Source organism: Zalophus californianus, chromosome 7, assembly GCF_009762305.2.
Source record: "Zalophus californianus isolate mZalCal1 chromosome 7, mZalCal1.pri.v2, whole genome shotgun sequence".
Taxonomy (NCBI): domain Eukaryota; kingdom Metazoa; phylum Chordata; class Mammalia; order Carnivora; family Otariidae; genus Zalophus; species Zalophus californianus.
The window spans coordinates 72,982,503-73,003,522 of NC_045601.1; the positions used below are offsets into that span (position 1 = coordinate 72,982,503).

General features: G+C 37.0%; 1 protein-coding gene across 5 annotated transcripts in view; it reads left to right on the plus strand.

Annotated features, from left to right (window-relative positions):
• SNX14 (sorting nexin 14) overlaps window positions 1-21,020 on the plus strand; it is a 91,446-nt gene that overhangs the window by 45,429 nt on the left and 24,997 nt on the right. For 3 of the 5 annotated variants that reach the window (XM_027601415.2, XM_027601414.2, XM_027601413.2), the window contains exons 13-17: window positions 13,621-13,776; window positions 14,365-14,489; window positions 14,842-14,900; window positions 16,903-16,929; window positions 19,265-19,397. In XM_027601415.2, the coding sequence (XP_027457216.1) occupies window positions 13,621-13,776; window positions 14,365-14,489; window positions 14,842-14,900; window positions 16,903-16,929; window positions 19,265-19,397 (500 nt within the window). The remainder of the gene's footprint in view (window positions 1-13,620; window positions 13,777-14,364; window positions 14,490-14,841; window positions 14,901-16,902; window positions 16,930-19,264; window positions 19,398-21,020) is intronic. The other 2 variants (XM_027601417.2, XM_027601416.2) reach the window with 1 other exon arrangement.

Below are 21,020 nucleotides of genomic sequence, written 5' to 3' on the forward strand. Positions count from 1 at the left end.
CACTTTTTCATGTTGTCTGTTGGCAGCATTTGTATGTCTTCATTGGAAAAATGTCTTTCATGCCCATTTCTTGATTGGATTATTTGTTCTTTGGGTATTGAGTTTGATATGTTCTTTATAGATTTAAGATACTAGCCCTTTATCTGTTAAGACATTTGCAAATATCTACTCTCATTGTGTCAGTTGTCTTTTGGTTTTGTCACCTATTTCCTTTGCTGTGCAGAAGCTTTTTATCTTGATAAAGTCCCAGTAGTTCATTTCTGCCTTTATATCCCTTGCCTTTGGAGACGTGTCTAGCAAGAAGTTGCTGCAGCTGAGCTCACAGAGGTTGCTGCCTGTGTTCTCTTCTAGAATTTTGATGAATTCACGTCTCACATTTAGGGCTTTCATCGTTCATTTTGAGTCTATTTTTGTGTGTGGTGTAAGGAAACGGTCCAGTTTCGTTCTTCCATGTGGCTGTCCTCCACCACCATTTGTTGAAGAGACTTTTTTCCATTGGACATTCTTTCCTGCTTTGTCAAAGATTAGTTGACCATAGAGTTTAGGGTCCATTTCTGGGTTCTCTGTTCTGTTCCATTGATCTATGTATCTGTTTTTATGCCAGTACCATAGTGTCTTGATGATTGCAGCTTTGTAATAGAGCTTGAAGTCCGGGATTGTGATGCTACCAGCTTTGGTTTTCTTTTTCAATATTCCTTTGGCTATTTGGGGTCTTTTCTGGTTCCATACAAATCTTAGGATTATTTGTTCCATTTCTTTGAAAAAAGTTGATGGCATTTTGATAGGGATTGCATAAATGTGTAGATTGTTCTAGGTAGCATAGACATTTTCACAGTATTCTTCCAATCCATGAGCATGGAACGTTTTTCCATTTTGTGTCTTCCTCAATTTCTTTCATAAATATTCTGTTGTTTTTAGAGTATAGATCCTTTACCTCTTTGGTTATGTTTATTCCTAGGTATCTTATGGTTTTGGGTGCAATTGTAGGTGGGATCTACTCTTTAATTTCTCTTTTTTCTGTTTCATTGTTTGTGTATGGAAATGCAGCTGATTTCTGTGCATTGATTTTTTTTTTTAAGATTTTATTTATTTTTTGACAGAGAGAGACACAGCAAGAGAGGGAACACAAACAGGGGGAGTGGGAGAGGGAGAACAGGTTTCCTGCAGAGCAGGGAGCCTGATGTGGGGCTCGATCCCAGGACCCTGGGATCATGACGTTTAATGACTGAGCCACCCAGGCACCCCTCTGTGCATTGATTTTATATCCTGCCACTTTACTGAATTCCTGTATGAGTTCTAGCAATTTTGGGGTGGAGTCTTTTGGGTTTTCCACATAGAGTATCATGTCATCTGCTAAGAGTGAGAGTTTGACTTCTTTGCTGATTTGGATTCCTTTTCTTTTTGTTGTCTGATTGCTGAGGCCAGGACCTCTAGTACTATGTTGAATAGCAGTTGTGAGAGTAGACATCCCTGCTGTGTTCCTGACCTTAGGGGAAAAGCTCTCAGTTTTTCCCCCTTGAGAATGATACTCGCTGTGGGCTTTTGGTAGATCGTTTTTATGATATTGAGGTATGTTCCCTCTATCCCTACACTGTGAAGAGTTTTAATCAAGAAAGGACGCTGTACTTTGTCAGATGCTTTTTCTGCATCTGTTGAGAAGATCATATGGTTCTTGTTCTTTCTTTTATTAAAGTAGCGTATCACGTTGATTGACTTGTGGATGTTGAACCAACCTTGCAGACCAGGAATAAATCCCACTTAGTTATGGTGAATAATCCTTTTATTGTACTGTTGGATTCTATTGGCTATTATCTTGGTAGGAATTATTGCATCCATATTGATCAGGATATTGGTCTGTAATTCTCCTTTTCTGTGGGATCTTTGTCTGGTTTTGGGATTAAGGTAATGCTGGCCTCATAGAGTTTGGAAGTTTTCCTTCCATTTCTATTTTTTGAAACAGCTTCAGAAGAATAGGTATTAATTCTTCTTTAAATTTTTGGTAGATTTCTCCTGGAAAACCATCCGGTCCTGGACTCTTGTTTGTTGAGAGATTTTTTTTTTTTTGAGAGATTTTTGATTATTGCTTCAATTTCCTTGCTGGTTATGAGTCTGTTCATGTTTTCTATTTCTTCCTGTTTCAGTTTTCTTAGTTTATATGTCTCTAGGAATGCATCTATTTCTTCCTGATTGCCTAATTTGTTGACATATCGTTGTTCATAATATGTTCATATAATTGTTTATTTCTTTGGTGTTGGTTGTGATCTCTCCTCTTTCATTCATGAATTTATTTATTTGGGTCATTTCTGTTTTCTTTTTGGTAAGTTTGGCCATGGATTTGTCAGTCTTATTAATTCTTTCAATGAACCAGCTCCTGGTTTGTTGATCTGTTCTACTGTTCTTTTGGTTTCTATTTCATTGATTTCTGCTCTAATCTTTATTAATTCTCTTCTGCTGGGTTTAGGCTTTATTTGCTGTTCTTTCTCCAGCTCCTTTAGGTGTAGGGTTAGGTTGTGTATTTGAGACCTTTCTTGTTTCTTGAGAAAGGCTTGTATTGCTATATACTTCCCTCTTAGGACCGCCTTTGCTGAATCCCAAAAGTTTTGACCAGTTGTTTGTCATTTTCATTTGTTTCAGTGAGTTTTTAAAAAATATTTATTTATTTGGGAGAGAGAGCATGCATGTGCACAAGCAGGGGGAGGGGCAGAGGGAGACGGGAAAACAGGCTCCCTGCTGAGCAGGGAAGCCCAACCCGGGGCTCAATCCCAGGACTCTGGTATCATGACCTGAGCTGAAAGCAGACGCTTATCTGACTGAGCCACACAGGTGTCCCTCCATGAATTTTTTAAATTCTTCTTTAATTTTCTGGTTGACCCGTTCATTTTTTTTTTTTTTTAAGATTTTATTTATTTTGACAGATAGAGTACAAGGAGGGGGAGCGTCAGGCACAGGGAGAAGGAGAAGCAGGCTCCCTGTTCAGCAGGGAACCCGATGTGGGGCTTGATCCCAGGATCACGACCCCAGGCAAAGGCAGACACTTAACTGTCTGAGCCACCCAGTTGCCCCGACCCATTCATTCTTTAGTAGGATGCTCTTTAGTCTCCATGTATTTGAGTTCTTTCCAAATTTCCTCTTGTGATTGAGTTCAAGTTTCAAAGCATTGTGGTCTGAAAATATGCAGGGAATGATCCCAGTCTTTTGGTACCAGTTGAGACTTGATTTGTGACCCAGTATGTGATCTATTTGGGAGAATGTTCCATGCGCACTAGGGAAGAATGTGTATTCTGTTGCTTTTTTTTTTTTTTAATTTTTATTGTTATGTTAATCACCATATATTACATCATTAGTTTTTGGTGCAGTGTTCCATGATTCATTGTTTGTTCATAACACCCAGTGCTCCATGCAGAACGTGCCCTCCTCAATACCCATCACCAGGCTAACCCATCCCCCTACCCCCCTCCCCTCTAGAACCCTCAGTTTCTTTTTCAGAGTCCATCATCTCTCATGGTTCGTCTCCCCCTCTGACATACTCCCCTTTTCTTCCTCTTCTGTTATCTTCTTCTTTTTCTTTTTTCTTAAAATATGTTGCGTTATTTGTTTCAGAAGTACAGATCTGTGATTCAACAGTCTTGCACAATTCACAGCGCTCACCGTAGCACATACCCTCCCCAATATCTATCACCCAGCCACCCCATCCCTCCCACCCCCGACCACTCCAGTAACACTCAGTTTGTTTCCTGAGATTAAGAATTCCTCATATCAGTGAGGTCATGTGATACATGTCTTTCTCTGATTGACTTATTTCACTCAGCATAACACCCTCCAGTTCCATCCACGTCGTTGCAAATGGCAAGATCTCATTCCTTTTGATGGCTGCATAATATTCCATTGTGTATATATACCACATCTTCTTTATCCATTCATCTGTCGATGGGCATCTTGGCTCTTTCCACAGTTTGGCTATGGTGGACATTGCTGCTATAAACATTGGGGTACACGTACCCCTTCGGGTCCCTACATTTGTATCTTTGTGGTAAATACCCAGTAGTGCTATTGCTGGATCGAACGGTAGCTCTAATTTCAACTGTTTGAGGAACCTCCATACTGTTTTCCAGAGGGGTTGCACCAGCTTGCATTCCCACCAACAGTGTAGGAGGGTTCCCCTTTCTCCACATCCCCGCCAACATCTGTCGTTCCCTGACTTGTTAATTTTAGCCATTCTGACGGGTGTGAGGTGGTATCTCATGGAGGTTTTGATTTGGATTTCCCTGATGCCAAGCGATGTTGAGCACTTTTTCATGTGCCTGTTGGCCATTTGGATGTCTTCTTTGGAGAAATGTCTGTTCATGTCTTCTGCCCATTTCTTGATTGGATTATTTGTTCTTTGGGTGTTGAGTTTGATAAGTTCTTTATAGATTTTGGATACTAGCCCTTTATCTGATATGTCATTTGCAAATATTTTCTCCCATTCTGTCGGTTGTCTTTTGGTTTTGTGGACTGTTTCTTTTGCTGTGCAGAAGCTTTTTATCTTGATGAAATCCCAATAGTTCATTTTTGCCCTGGCTTCCCGTGCCTTTGGCGATGTTTCTAGGAAGAAGTTGCTGCGGCTAAGGTCGAAAAGGTTGCTACCTGTGTTCTCCTTTAGGATTTGGATGGACTCCTGTCTCACGTTTAGGTCTTTCAACCATTTTGAGTCTATTTTTGTGTGTGGTGTAAGGAAATGGTCCAGTTTCATTCTTCTGCATGTGGCTGTCCAATTTTCCCAACACCATTTGTTGAAGAGACTGTCTTTTTGCCATTGGACATTCTTTCCTGCTTTGTCAAAAATAAGTTGACCATAGAGTTGAGGGTCCATTTCTGGGCTCTCAATTCTGTTCCATTGATCTATGTGTCTGTTTTTGTGCCAGTACCATACTGTCTTGATGATGACAGCTTTGTAATAGAGCTGGAAGTCCGGAATTGTGATGCCGCCAGCTTTGCTTTTCTTTTTCAGTATTCCTCTGGCTATTCTGGGTCTCTTCTGGTTCCATACAAATTTTAGGATTATTTGTTCCATTTCTTTGAAAAAAGTGGATGGTATTTTGATGGGGATTGCATTGAATGTGTAGATTGCTCTAGGTAGCATTGACATCTTCACAATGTTGATTCTCCCAATCCATGAGCATGGAACGTTTTTCCATTTCTTTGTGTCTTCTTCAATTTCTTTCCTGAGTATTTTATAGTTTTCTGAGTACAGATCCTTTGCCTCTTTGGTTAGATTTATTCCTAGGTATCTAATGGTTTTGGGTGCAATTGTAAATGGGATCGACTCCTTGATTTGTTTCTCTTCTGTCTTGTTGTTGGTGTATAGGAATGCCACTGATTTCTGTGCATTGATTTTATATCCTGCTACTTTACTGAATTCCTGTATGAGTTCTAGCAGTTTTGGGGTGGAGTCTTTTGGGTTTTCCACATACAGTATCATATCATCTGCAAAGAGTGAGAGTTTGACTTCCTCTTTGCCGATTTGGATGCCTTGGATTTCTTTTTGTTGTCTGATTGCTGTGGCTAGGACTTCTAATACTATGTTGAATAGCAGTGGTGAGAGTGGACATCCCTGCCGCGTTCCTGACCTTAGGGGAAAAGCTCTCAGCCTTTCCCCATTGAGAATGATATTCGCTGTAGGTTTTTCGTAGATGGCTTTTATGATATTGAGGTATGTACCCTCTATCCCTATACTCTGAAGAGTTTTGATCAAGAAAGGATGTTGTACTTTGTCAAATGCTTTTTCTGCATCTATTGAGAGGATCATATGATTCTTGTTCTTTCTTTTGTTAATGTATTGTATCACGTTGATTGATTTGCGGATGTTGAACCAGCCTTGCAGCCCAGGGATAAATCCCACTTGGTCGTGGTGAATAATCCTTTTAATGTACTGTTGGATCCTATTGGCTAGTATTTTGGTGAGAATTTTTGCATCCATGTTCATCAAGGATATTGGTCTGTAATTCTCTTTTTTGATGGGGTCTTTGTCTGGTTTTGGGATCAAGGTAATGCTGGCCTCATAAAATGAGTTTGGAAGTTTCCCTTCCATTTCTATTTTTTGGAACAGTTTCAGGAGAATAGGTATTAATTCTTCTTGAAATGTCTGATAGAATTCCCCTGGGAAGCCATCTGGCCCTGGGCTTTTGTTTCTTGGGAGATTTTTTATGACTGTTTCAATTTCCTTAGTGGTTATAGGTCTGTTCAGGTTTTCTATTTCTTCCTGGTTCAATTTTGGTAGTTGATACTTCTCTAGGAATGCACCCATTTCTTCCAGGTTATCTAATTTGCTGGCATAGAGTTGCTCATAATATGTTCTTATAATTGTTTGTATTTCTTTGGTGTTGCTTGTGATCTCTCCTCTTTCATTCATGATTTTGTTGATTTGGGTCATTTCTCTTTTCTTTTTGATCAGTCTGGCCAGGGGTTTATCAATCTTGTTAATTCTTTCAAAGAACCAGCTCCTAGTTTCGTTGATCTGTTCTACTGTTCTTTTGGTTTCTAGTTCATTGATTTCTGCTCTGATCTTTATGATTTCTCTTCTCCTGCTGGGTTTAGGCTTTCTTTGTTGTTCTTTCTCCAGCTCCTTTAGGTGTAGGGTTAGGTTGTGTATTTGAGACCTTTCTTGTTTCTTGAGAAAGGCTTGTATTGCTACATACTTTCCTCTCAGGACTGCCTTTGCTGTATCCCAAAGATTTTGAACAGTTGTGTTTTCATTTTCATTGGTTTCCATGAATTTTTTTAATTCTTCTTTAATTTCTTGGTTGACCCATTCATTCTTTAGTAGGATGCTCTTTAGCCTCCATGTATTTGAGTTCTTTCCGACTTTCCTCTTGTGGTTGAGTTCTAGTTTCAAAGCATTGTGGTCTGAAAATATGCAGGGAATGATCCCAATCTTTTGGTACCGATTGAGACCTGATTTGTGACCTAGGATGTGATCAATTCTGGAGAATGTTCCATGGGCACTAGAGAAGAATGTGTATTCCGTTGCTTTGGGATGGAATGTTCTGAATATGTCTGTGAAGTCCATTTGGTCCAGTGTGTCATTTAAAGTCTTTATTTCCTTGTTGATCTTTTGCTTAGATGATCTGTCCATTTCAGTGAGGGGGGTGTTAAAGTCCCCCACTATTATTGTATTGTTGTCAATGTGTTTCTTTGCTTTTGTTATTAATTGCCTTATATAATTGGCTGCTCCCATGTTCGGGGCATAGATATTTACAATTGTTAGATCTTCTTGTTGGATAGACCCTTTAAGTAGGATATAGTGTCCTTCCTCATCTCTTATTACAGTCTTTGTTTTAAAATCTAGTTTGTCTGATATAAGGATTGCCACCCCAGCTTTCTTTTGGTGTCCATTAGCATGGTAAATGGTTTTCCACCCCCTCACTTTCAATCTGGGGGTGTCTTTGGGTGTAAAATGAGTCTCTTGCAGACAGCATATGGATGGGTCTTGTTTTTTAATCCAATCTGATAGCCTGTGTCTTTTGATTGGGGCATTGAGCCCATTTACATTCAGGGTAACTATTGAAAGGTATGAATTTAGTGCCATTGTATTACCTGTAAGGTGACTGTTAACTGTCTGTTGTCTGTGTTCGTTTCTGCTCTTTGCTGCTTTTAGGTTCTCTCTTTGCTTAGAGGACCCCTCTCAATATTTCTTGGAGGGCTGGTTTCGTGTTTGCAAATTCCTTTAGTTTTTGTTTGTTCTGGAAGCTTTTTATCTCTCCTTCTATTTTCAATGATAGCCTAGCTGGATATAGTATTCTTGGCTGCATATTTTTCTCGTTTAGTGCTCTGAAGATATCTTGCCAGTCCTTTCTGGCCTGCCAGGTCTCTGTGGATAGGTCTGTTGCCAATCTAATGTTTCTACCATTGTAGGTTACATATCTCTTCTCCCGAGCTGCTTTCAGGATTTTCTCTTTGTCTCTGAGACTCGTAAGTTTTACTATTAGATGTCGGGGTGTTGACCTATTTTTATTGATTTTGAGAGGGGTTCTCTGTGCCTCCTGGATTTTGATGCCTGTTTCCTTCCTCACATTAGGGAAGTTCTCTGCTATAATTTGCTCCAATATACCTTCTGCCCCTCTCTCTCTCTCTTCTTCTTCTGGGATCCCAATTATTCTAATGTTGTTTCGTCTTATCGTATCACTTATCTCTCGAATTCTGCCCTCGTGATCCTGTAGTTGTTTCTCTCTCTTTTTCTCAGCCTCTTTATTTTCCATCATTTGGTCTTCTATATCGCTGATTCTCTCTTCTGCCTCATTTATCCTAGCATTCAGTGCCCCCATTTTTGATTGCACCTCATCAATAGCCTTTTTGATTTCGATTTGGTTAGATTTTAGTTCTTTTATTTCTCCAGAAAGGGTTTCTCTAATAACTTCCACGCTTTTTTCAAGCCCAGCTAGTATCTTTAAAGTCATGATTCTGAACTCTAGGTCTGACATCGTACTAATGTCCGTATTGAGTAGGTCCCTGGCAGACGGTACTACCTCTTGTTCTTTTTGCTGAGGTGATTTCTTTCGTCTTGTCATTTTGTCCAGAGGAGAATAGATGAATGAGAGAACAAAAGGCTAACAGGTTTACAACGTCCCCAGCAAATATACTGTATACAAATCAGAAAAGACCTGAAACCAGGGGAAAGGAAAGGGAAAGAAAGAAAAAAGAAAGAGAAAAAGAAAAAAAAAGAAAAAAAGATAAAAACAAAAACAAAACAATTCAAAAAAGGCAGAATATGATCAAATATGATCAGGCTAGTGCATAGATCAGTGCCACACACTAGATTTTGGGCGTATTTTGGTCTGTTAGAAAAAAGTGCCTCCTAAAATTTTAAAGGAAGAAAGACATATATGTACAAAATAAGGGTTGATACAATGAAGGGATGGAAGATGACTGTAAAGATGAAAATTATAAAAGATTTTATAAAAGGACTTGGTAAGATAAGTTGTTTGAAAAAAGAAAGAAGATTTAAGGAAAAAAAAAAAAAGGAAAAAGGGAGAGAATGTGATCAGGCAGGAGACTAGAACAAAGCCATACACTAGTGGTTTAGGGTATATTTTGATCTGTTAGAAGAAACTGTACCTCAAAATTTTAAAGAGAGAACAACTTATATATATATGCCAAAAACAAGGATAACTAGTATGAAGGGATAAAATATGACTCTAAAAATGAAAAAAAAATAAAAAATGTTTTTTTTTTAAAAAAAAGGGATTTATAAGATGTTGGTTGAAAAAGGGAAAAAGAAAAATAAAAAAAGTCAACAAAAATTAACTTTGATGAAATAATGAATCATGGTAAAAAAAAAAAAAAAAAAAGAAGCCATGAATCTATGTGCAGTATTCCCCTAGCGCTGGAGTTCTCCTATTCTCCTTGATCGATCAACTTGGTCTTGGCTTGCTGGCTGTTTGTGCTGATCTTCTGGGGGAGGGGCCTGTTGCTGTGGTTTCCAAATGTCTTTGCCGGAGGCGGAATTGCCCCGCCCTTGTCGGTCCGGGCTAAGGAAGCTGCTCCAGTTTGCTCTCAGGAGCTTTTGTTCCCTGCAAGCTCTCGGTACAGCTTTGGAGGACCAGGGCGAAAATGGCGGCCTCCCAGTCTCCGCCCGGAGGAGCCGAGAACTCGGGGCCCCACTCCTCAGTGCGCCCCCAGAGAAAAGCAGTCACTCCCGTGTCCCCGGTCTCTGGCGGCACTCCATGCTCACCCGGCCTGTGATCAAGCGTTGCTATCTATGGCACCCGACCCCGCTCGGAGTCTCCAAACCCATCAGATCCCTGCAGTGCGTTCCCGCACCGCTCCTCCCCAGGAAGGAAGGGGAGTCTCCCCGGATCTGCTGCTTGTTGGGTCCCTGCTGGGGGAGCCGTGCCCCGACTGGGCCGCAGATCACAGTTTGTGGCAACCCAGAGCTGAGAGCCCGCGACTCTGCTCCGTCTCTGCAGCCGGCTTCCCTGCTCTGATACCTGGGAGCTCTGCCGCACTCAGGCACCCCCGGTCTCTCTGTGACCCCAAGGGTCCTGAGACCACACTGTCCCGGGAGGATTCCACCCCCCGCTTAGCCACTGCAGCGACGTCCCTCCGCCGAGCCAACTTTTAAAAGGTCCGATTTTGTGCTCCGCGGCTCTAGCACTTGCCAGAAGCGGCCGGCGGAGGCCCCTCCCCCGCCGTCTATCCTCCCGAATATCGCCTCGGATTCACTTCTCCGCACGCCCTACCTTCCAGTAAGTGGTCGCTTCTCTGTTCAGAGAGTTGTTGCTACTCTCCTGTTCGATCTCCTGTTGAGTTCGTAGATGTTCAGAATGGTTTGATCCCTATTCAGCTGAATTCCTGAGACCAGACAAAATCTAGGTCTCCTACTCCTCCGCCATCTTGCTCCGCTGTATTCTGTTGCTTTATGATAGAATGTTCTGAATGTATCTATGAACTCCATTTGGTCCAGTATGTCCTTTAAAGCCCTTGTTTCCTTGTTGATCTGCTTAGATGATCTGTCCATTGCAGTGAGGGGGATGTTAAAGTCCCCTACTTACTATATTATTATGAATGTACTAATTTTGTTATTAATGGTTTTATATAATTTATGCCCCATGTTAGGGGTATAAATATTTACAATTGTTAGATATTCTTGTTGGATAGACCCTTTAATTGTGTTAATAGTGCCCTTCATCAGCTTTTATTACAGTCTTTGGTTTAAAATCAAGTTTGTCTGATATAAGGATTGCTACCCTAGCTTTCTTTTGATGTCCATTACCATGATAAATGGTTTTCCACCCCTTCACCTTCAATCTGGAGGCATCTGTGGGTCTAAAATGAGTCTCTTGCAGATGGCATTTTGACGGGTCTTGCTTTTTTATCCAGTCTGATACCCTGTGTCTTTGGAGCATTGAGCTCATATACATTCAGAGTAACTATTGAAAGATACGAATTTAGTGCCATTGTATTACCTGTAAAGTCACTTTCTCTATATTGTCTCTGTTCCTTTCTGGTCTGTGTTACTTTTGGGCTCTCTCTTCACTTAAAGGATCCCCTTTAATATTTCTTATAGGGCTGGTTTAGTGATCACAAGTTTTTTTAGTTTCTATTTGTCCTGGAAGCTTTTTATCTCTTCTTTTAGTTTGAATGACATCCTTGCTGGATAAAGTATTCTTGGCTGCATATTTTTCTCACTTAGCAACCTGAATATGTCATACCAGTCCTCTCTGGTATGTTGGTCTCTGTGGATAGGTCTGTTGCCAGTCTAATGTTTCTATACCTATAGGTTACAGACCTCTTTTCCCCCTGAGCTGATTTGAGGATTTTCTCTTTGTCTCTGAGATTTGCAAGCTTCACTATTTTATGTTGAAGTGTTGACCTATTTTTATTGATTTTGAGGAGGTTTTTCTGTGTCTCCTGGACTTGAATGCCTGCTTCCTTTCCCAGATCAGGGAAATTCTCTGCTATAATTTGCTCCAAATACCTTCTGCCCCCCTCTCTCTCTTTCCTCTTCCTCTGGGGTCACAATTATTCTAATATTGTTTTGCTTTATGGCGTCACTTATCTCTCGAGTTCTCTGCTCATGATGTAGTAGTTGTTTCTCTCTTTTTCTCAGCTTCTTTATTCTCCATCATTTGGTCTTTTATATCACTAACTCTCTCTGCCTCCTCTTTTATCCTAGCAGTTAGAGCCTCCATTTTTTATTGTATCTCATAAATAGCCTTTTTGATTTCTACCTGATTAGATTTTAGTTCCTTTATTTCTCCAGAAAGGGATTCTGTTGTGTTTTCTATGCTTTTTTCAAGCCCAGCTATTATCTTTTTAATCATTATCCTGAACTCTAGTTCCAACATCTTACTTATATCCATACTCATTAGGTCCCTGGCAGTTAGTACTGCCTCTTGTTCTCTTTCTTGAGGTGTTTTTCTGTCTTGTCATTCTTGCAGAAAGTGGTCACCTTTATGTAGAGTTGCAGTTATTCTTTTCTTACATTTCAGGTTGAGTTCGCAGGTGTTCAGAATGATTTGATAGCAACCTAGCTGAATTCCTGGGAGGAGATGAAACTTAGGTCCCCTACTCCTCTGCCATCTTGGACTATCAATTTTTGTCTTTTTGAAAAGATGTTTATTTTGTCTTCATTTTGAAGGCTATTTTTACCAAATATGGAATTTTAGGTTGACAGGTTTTTCTTTTAACACCCTGAAATAATGACCTGAGCTGAAATCAAGATTTGGACACTTAACCGACTGGGCCACCCAGGTGCCCCAATAACTATTCCTCCTAAGGAGAAATTGCTTGCCATTCTTATGTATGTACCTCTTTTTATAATATCCCCTTTCTCCCTGGCTAGTTTTACGGTTTTCTCTTAATTTTTGGTTCTCAGAAATTTGACTATACAGTGTAGTTTTCTTTTTATATGTTCTGCTTGGATTTTACTGAGATTCTTGAATATGTAGGTTGATATCTTTCATCACTTTTGAAAACTCTTGGCTGTTGGGGCACTTGGGTGGCTCGGTTGGTTAAGCGTCTGACTCTTGGTTTTGGCTCAGGTTAAGATCTCTTGGTTGTGAGATTGAGCCCTGTGTTGGGCTCCACTCTGAGCATGGAGCCTGTTTGGGATTCTCTCTCTTCCCTCCCCCTATCCTCCCCCACACCCTCACCACTCACACTCTTTCTCCCTCTCTAAAAATCTAAAAAAGAAAGAAGGAAAGAAAGAAAATTCATGTCTGTTATCTCTTTAGATACTTTGCCTTGTTTTTTTTTCTCCTTTCCCTTCAAGGCTCCAATTATATGAATTGGCTATTATCCCAAGATCATATATGTTCTGTTCCTTTTTTAAAAACTATTTCCTTTCCTCTTTATGTTTCAGTTGGATAATTAAAAATTAAGGGGTGAACTCCATGTTAATACCTCTTGTAATAAGGAAAGGCAGTTAATATTTTGTCTGTTCTGCTGTCATCTGTGATTTTAGAAAAACAGATTAATTTGTTTACACACCCAGCTCCATTAGTAGTCTATAGTCTCCATGATAGAAGGAAATATTGTTTAAAAACATTGACTGTGGGGCGCCTGGGTGGCTCATTTGTTAAGCGTCTGCCTTCGGCTCAGGTCATGATCCCAGGGTGCTGGGATTGAACCCCACATCGGGCTCCCTGCTTGGCGGGAAGCCTGTTTCTCCCTCTCCAACTCCCCCTGCTTGTGTTCCTGCTCTTGCTGTCTCTGTCTCTGTCAAATAAATAAATAAAATCTTTAAAAAAAATAAATAAAAACATTGACTGGAACTTAAAAAACCTTAGGTTTCACTGTTATTTAGTGAATTGGATTTCAAAATATTAAAGACCCTTGGTATAAACAATTAATCGAATACGTTCTTTAAATATCCTATTCTAAATTTTAGAAATTTGTATTGCTGTGCAAGTATTACATATTTTATATTATCATATAAAATATTTGGTTAACTGAATTTCTCATTCATCTGGGTAATAATTTTATTTCCAATTAAATTTTTTTAGAAAGCTTAAAATGATGAATATATTGTAATTGTTGCTTTTAATATTGATTACAATAAGACTGGGAAGAGTATGTTATATATTATATTATTTTATATTGAAATAATTCATTTTTTCTTACTTTTCCCTAATTTGCTAGAGGAATTCAATGATAGAATTTTACGACCAGAGTTATCAAATGATGAAATGCTTTCTCTTCATGAAGAATTGCAGAAGATTTATAAAACATATTGTTTGGATGAAAGTATAGACAAAATTCGATTTGATCCCTTTATTGTAGAAGAGATTCAAAAAAGTAAGTCAAAGATTTTGATGAGAATATAGCCCTTTTACAAATTTTAACATTTTCAGAATTTTCTCCTATAGTCAGTGTTTATTATTACAACAGCTGTGTGAGGTGCACAGGTAGCCATTTTCCTGTTTAACTAACGAGATGAAAGCTTTGATGAAGAAATTGACTCACAATTCACATAACTAATACTTTCCAGAATTGGAGCTTGGTGGTTCTGATTCCTCATCCTAGTTTGATTTTTATACCTTACAAGTGGCTTTTCTGTGGGCGCCTGGGTGGCTCAATTGGTTAAGCGACTGCCTTCGGCTCAGGTCATGATCCTGGAGTCCCGGGATTGAGTCCCGCATCAGGCTCCCTTCTCAGCGGGGAGTCTGCTTCTCCCTCTGACCCTCTCCCCTCTCATGCTCTCTCTCTATCTCATTCTCTCTCTCAAATAAATAAATAAAATCTTTAAAAAAAAAAACAAGTGGCTTTTCTGCAAAACAATGTTTTAGGACTGTTTGTACGCTCTCTCACTGTTATTTTAAACTAATATATAATGTATGGTGTGGTGTTCATAAACAGTTTCTACAATGTAATTTTTTTTAATAGTTGCTGAAGGCCCATATATAGATGTTGTTAAACTTCAGACTATGAGATGTCTTTTTGAAGCATACGAACATGTACTGTCTCTTTTGGAGAATGTGTTTACTCCTATGTTCTGCCACAGTGATGAGGTAAGTCAAAATATTAATCTTATTTAAGGATTTTTCTTCAGAATTTCATAGTGGCTTTGATATCAATAGATGAGTGATTCAAATAACAAAATAAACAGAAATAAAACATGATTAATTTAAAAAGTGAATACTCTTTCACTACAGAAATTAACGGAGATTAGAAATTTACTGTAAAAATTCTCATACCAAAACCATATTTGTATATATCTGATTAGGTAGATTGTGACCAAATTGGTCTATTTGCCTATGGTTGTTTTCACTTGATTTAAATTTTGTTTTCTTTAAACTGGAAAGTAGTAGGGTAAAATAGCATGTTTTAATATAAAATAGTTTAATCATAATTTTTTTAAAGTATTTCAGGCAACTTTTAAGAGGTGCAGAATCACCAACACGCAATTCAAAATTGAACAGGTAGGTATGGTAAGTCATCTGTATGGTTTGTTTTGTACTTGCTGATGCTAATTATTCTTGTGATAGCATTGTCTTTATTAGTTCTTTTTTGATTATGTGGTGCCATTGCTACATAAGTAGACATTTTATTAAGTTGTTATAGAGTTGTACTATATATAGTAACCTGAAAATGCCTGAAATTCTTTTAGAAAAACTTAACAAGATACACACCATTGCCTTCCTAATATCATAATTAATACATATTAGTGCTTGATCACCTGCTTTATTGGATCCTATGGACTACATGCATAAATGAAATCTACAAATAACTCAATTTTAGACAGACTTTTTCCCCTCTGGAGAATACTTTTTATTAGAGTACTTGCTGGTTACAAATGTGGAGAGATTTTTCTCCCTTTCCCTTTTCGCTTTCTGGAAATATATGTGCATAGTTATGTAACTCAGAGAAATAACAGAAAAGAGAGCTTTATCCATTTATAAACTGGATAAGTAATGTCTTGATTTGCCCATACATTGTTGTATGTACAAAATTGACACAGATATCAAATCTATCAGTCCACAGAATAGATACTCACATTGCTCTCAACACTTTCCCGTTTGTTTGAGCAAGAATCTAATATATAAATAAGTTGGAGATGTGGTACAAAGACAGAAGTAGGTCAGAAACTGGAGTGTTTTTAGATAGAACAAGGAAAAATGTGAAAAACCTTAGCCATGAGGAGGATATATTGTATTTTTTGACATAACCAAGGGATGTAGAAACAGATTTGAATTTTTTGATTGTTGAATTTATATATTACAGTCAAACAAAAATTCTATCCTTGTTATTTAAAAGAGCATACTTTATCCAATCCAAATACCTCTTCTTTTATTTGAATACTTTTTTAAGACTTTTATCAAATTTTCCAGCATCATTTGAGAAGCAGGTGGAATTTATTTCTGTTTATAGACAGGATGTTTGGAGTGCCATAGTAGAATATTAAGCTTAATCAGTCTCCTGTATAGGACCATTTAGGGGGAAGTGGTTCTTTGATCTTATAAGCCTGCCGAGGAACTAAATCAGGGTCATAACTTCAGAGCTGGAAACCTTTCTTTGCCACTTTGAGAACACCTGGTTGTCTTCCAACATACTATACTAATTTTGCTCTCTTTAAAATATAAGATAAACAGGAAGAAAATATGGACTCTTTACATTGTGGGTACTGATTATGGTCTTTAAAAGTATGTTTTTCTTTATATTGACCTGACTTTAATATTAACTATCAGTCTTGTCAGGACTCTGCTTCTGTGATACTTATTCATTTACCTATATAAAATAAGTAAAAGACTTACTTAACGTTCTTTCATTGAAAATTTAGAGTAGCATTGCTAATTTGCTAAGTGACTTAAAATATGTAAAATATTTATTCATATATTTTATGTCTATATTCTGTTTAATTGTATTTTAAAAGTAAAAATTTTAATGCATATTAATATTAACCTGTTCTGTTTCTTCCATACTCGAAGGATAACTTAAAAAATATATTTAGGGACGTTCCTTTGTTCACTTTGTTTCTTAGCTTAAAACATATATTTCAAAATGTGTGAAGCATACATAATTATATTTAATACAGACTTGAATTTCATGTTGGAAAACACTGAGTTTGTTTTCTGTGCTAAGTTTCTAGTGGCTTAGTCTCTGCATACTTTCCACCATATCAAACAAATGGTGTGCCTAAATGAGGGCAAAAAATACAGTTATTTCCTGACATAGTAGTTTAAGAACTTTTTTTTAATGATCTAGAATTCATACCCCCAATTCCCACCCCCCCACAGCCATGGTACTTTCTCTTTCCTTTATTATGTTATACATATTCTTTCCCTTTGCAAAGATAAATGCTATCCAGTTGTGTAACTGTTAAAGCTTTTAAATTTTGTTTTGTTTTCTAAAATGAAACTTGTTTAATATCTGGGCTTTCTCTCTTTCCTTTCCTTATAAAATTTCACTTATCTGTTACTGCAGAGGTAGCCTAAGTTTGGATGATTTTCGGTAAGTCTTGAGACAGCATGTGATTTTTTTCTATATAAATTATCTTTTTAAGTTCAGAAAATATGTCCAAAACAACCTAAGTACAACAAAAAGGGAAAAAGGAAATACTGCTATTACTACTGCCTTTATATCAACTATTTGGGATATCCTTTTATTTATTTATTTTTAAAAAATATTTTAAATTCAATTTAGTTAACATATACTGTATTATTAGTTTTAGGGGTAAAATTTAGTGATTCATCAGTTGCGTATAACACCCAGTGCTCATCATGTGCCCTCCTTGATGCCCATCACCCAGTTACCCCATCCGCCCACCCACCTCCCCTCTGGCAACTCTCAGTTTGTTTCCTATAGTTAAGAGTCTCTTATGCTTTGCCTCCCTCTCTGTTTTCATCTTACTGTATTTTTGGGATATCCTTTTTTTTTTTTTAAGATTTTATTTATTTATTTGAGAGAGGGTAAGAGAGAGAAGGAGCAGAAGCAGGAGAAGGGGCAGGCAGGCGCCCTGTAAAGCAAGGAGCCCGATGCGGGACTCTACCCCAGGACCCTGGGATCATGACCTGAGCCGAAGGCAGAGGCTTAACCCACTGAGCCACCAGGTGTCCCTGGGATATCCTTTTAAAATTAACCTCTAATTTGATTCTAGATATCTCCTTTTTGTTTTCTTTTTCTTTTTTTAAGATTTTATCTATTTTTTGAGGTAGACTCCATGCCCAGTGTGGAGATTGAACTCACAACCCTATGATCAAGAGTCTCAGGCTGTACCAGCTGAGCCAACCAGGCCCCCCAGGATATCTCCTTTTTGAAATAGCATGATATATGTCATAAAATAAAAATGTCAGTTTAAAATAAAATAAAAAGCTAGTATCCACCTGTTCAAAGCTATTGATTTATTTATTTTTTTGTTATTGTTTTTGCTAAATTACTTAGAATTACTTGTGTTTAAAGAACTTTTTTTAAAGCAAGAAGTACAGTATTTGTGTATTTCTGGGGATAATCAGAAGTGAGATATTTAAAAAAATGTCAGATTTCAAAAAGCCCAATTTTTTATAATCTATCTAAATCCTAGAGATTTTAGTAATATTTTGTTAACATTTTCATAATTGGTTTTGGAAACACTCTATCAGAATTGTGTTTACAATTCTGGATTAAAAAAAAACAGATTGAATGCTTGTTTAAATAAAATAATCTTCTGGTTTAAGTACCCTTTTTACTACTAACTGCTTATTAGAGTTTTTCCAGTTTTAAAATAAGTTTGATTTGCTCCTTAGACTTGTATAAAATGCACGTCATTAATATACCAGGTATATTTGAAACTTGATCAATTTATTTTTATTTCTGTAATTGTTGCGTTATTTCAGTAAATAAATTTTGCTTTTGGGAATAATAGCTGTCCATTAAGTTAAGCATCCAAAGCCAATTTTTTGGATTTTAAAATAGTCATTTTTATTTGGGTATCTGTTGTATGGCAGCATTACATAGTGAGCATGAGTTTTAAATTGGGTAAAAGTTCTGCTTTTCTTTGTTGAAACATGGGACAGTAGGCTGTAGTGGAGGAAATTTTTGCTGCTTTTGGGGTTATTTTTTGTTGCTTTCCAGCTATTTCTGCTTTTAGAAATTTACTTTTGAAAAAAATTATAAAACCAGTATTTAATATGTATGTCAGACCAGGCTGCTTCCTTAGGCTACATTTGCTTTTGTATTTATGTTTATTGCTAACCATTCCCTTTGGCATTTTATCTTTTTTTTTTTGTTACTTTGAAGTTAAGTAAGATACATTTTATACTTCATTCCTCTTTTGAGTATATGTTTATAAAGTTGAAATTTGCTTAAAAATTTTCATTCACAGAGGACATAAGTTTTTTGTTAAGGTCTGTCTAAAAATGAAGGACTGAGAAGGTCATAGTTTTATATTTTTTGTCTGTTACACTATGTTATTTTAGCAGTGCAGTTCTAAATGGTTACATTGTTTTGAATGTTGGTCTTACCACATTTTTTATTTCAAAATATGTATGGCAGTAAGAACTGTGTACCACTAGGGGGCTCTCATCTTTTAAACATTTTAGTTCAGTTAATGTTTTAAATAGTAGGTAAATTCCAAACATTTATTAGTAAATATTGTCCCATTTATTCATACCCCCAAATTTAAACTTTAAATGTTTTGTCACTTTTGTCTTCTAAGATGTTGGGACTCAATCTGTGACTAAGAACTCATAAAAGTTATGTTAGCTCTATCTTCAGATTACCCTTTTCACAGCTATTTTTATTGTTTAGAGTAAACTAGACTGTTGTGATAATTCGCTATGTACTTGATACATTTTTGTTTAATATTTAGGAGCACACAGAAAAGAGGAGAATCATTTGGAATCAGCAGAATAGGTAGCAAAATTAAAGGAGTATTTAAAAGTACAACAATGGAAGGAGCTATGTTGCCTAATTATGGGTTAGCTGAAGGTGAAGATGACTTTGTAAGTAAAAATTCTTCAATTTGATATATGTATAAATTCAGACCTGCAGTGGCATAAAAATTGGACATGCTTATTTTGTTTTCTCTCTCCTTTATTTTACTTATATCAGACTTCTTTTCTAGCCCTTATTTTTTCATTAGTTATTATAGTTTCATGGTGCTAATCTAATTTGTAAAGATCCTGTGCACTAAGTTAACTGCTTGTTAAGGCCAGAATGGTTTCTGTTGAGCTGAGGTAGTTCTAATAGTCAAACAATTTACCATCGTGTGGTTAGGCTCTTACTTTGTGTCCTGATCTTCTCTCTTTCCAACCATATGGTCCAGGCAAACAGAATTGTTGATAAATGCCCTTACTCCTTGATACTCAAACTGTGATTGGTACATCAACAGCATCAGTATTACCTGGGAGCTTAGTATAAGTGCAGAATCTCTGGTTCCATCCTAGACCTACTGAATCAGTTTGTACTTTAACAAGATTTCTGGTTGATTTATATGCACATTACACCCACCATGCTATTTTATCTCCTTGATCTTTGCACATGCTGTCCTTGGAATACCCTTTATTTACATAGAAAATTCTTATTTATCTTTCAGAATCCAGCTGCTTCCCTTAAACCCTTACCTGGGTCCCCAAGTAGAACTGAACATTCCATCTCCTTTGTGCCCCTTGTTAGAGCATATGTTAAAGCATGCACCAAAAATTATATTTGAAATGATATGTTTATGATTGTTTTCTCTACCAGTTAGTTCCATAAAGACAGATATTGTCTCATCTGTACTTTTTATTTGTTAAACAAATCCTTATTAAACAGAGTTCTTGGGTCCTTATTTTGCTCTTTAATGACTGAGCAGTGGGGATAAAATGATGATTAAGAGAGACTTTGCCCTTAAGATATTTACTAACCTGGATATCAAAAGGCATGAATAGAAGTGATTGGATTGTCAATGACCAGGAAGAAGGAATGGGGGAGAGAAGAGTATATAAACCCATTTTTTTTCTCTTACTCCTTCCTTTTGACCTCTGTCCCGTTGCATGATGAATGTTTATTGGTAACCATTCCCTTTGGCATTTTATCTTTTTTTTTTTGTTACTTTGAAGTTAAGTAAGATGCATTTTATACTTCATTCCTCTTTTGAGTATATGATTATAAAGTTGAAATTTGCTTAAAAATTTTCAGTCACAGAGGACAAATTTTTTGTTAAGGTCTGTCTAAAAATGAGGGACTGAGAAGGTCATAGTTTTATATTTTTATATTATTTTTTAATTTATTATATTTTATATATATTTATATATACTTATAAATGTATATGATTATATATATATTAAGTACATATTAAATATATTACATTTTAAGGAGATTCATTGCTTCATAATTTAAGTGGAAGAAAATCTTAATTCTTTTTTTTTTCCTTCTTAGGTAATCCAAATATAACATTCTTTTTTCTGGTTATGCCCTGGTCTTTTCTTAAAAGTGTGGGTAGAAGAAAGACAGTAGACCAGAAGAGGTAGTCTTTTTTCAAAATAATGTTTATTTATGTATTTTTAAAATTTTAAGCATATTATCTCAATTTTTTAATATGGAAAAGTGGCAACAAATTTAAAATACCACCCATAATCCTACCA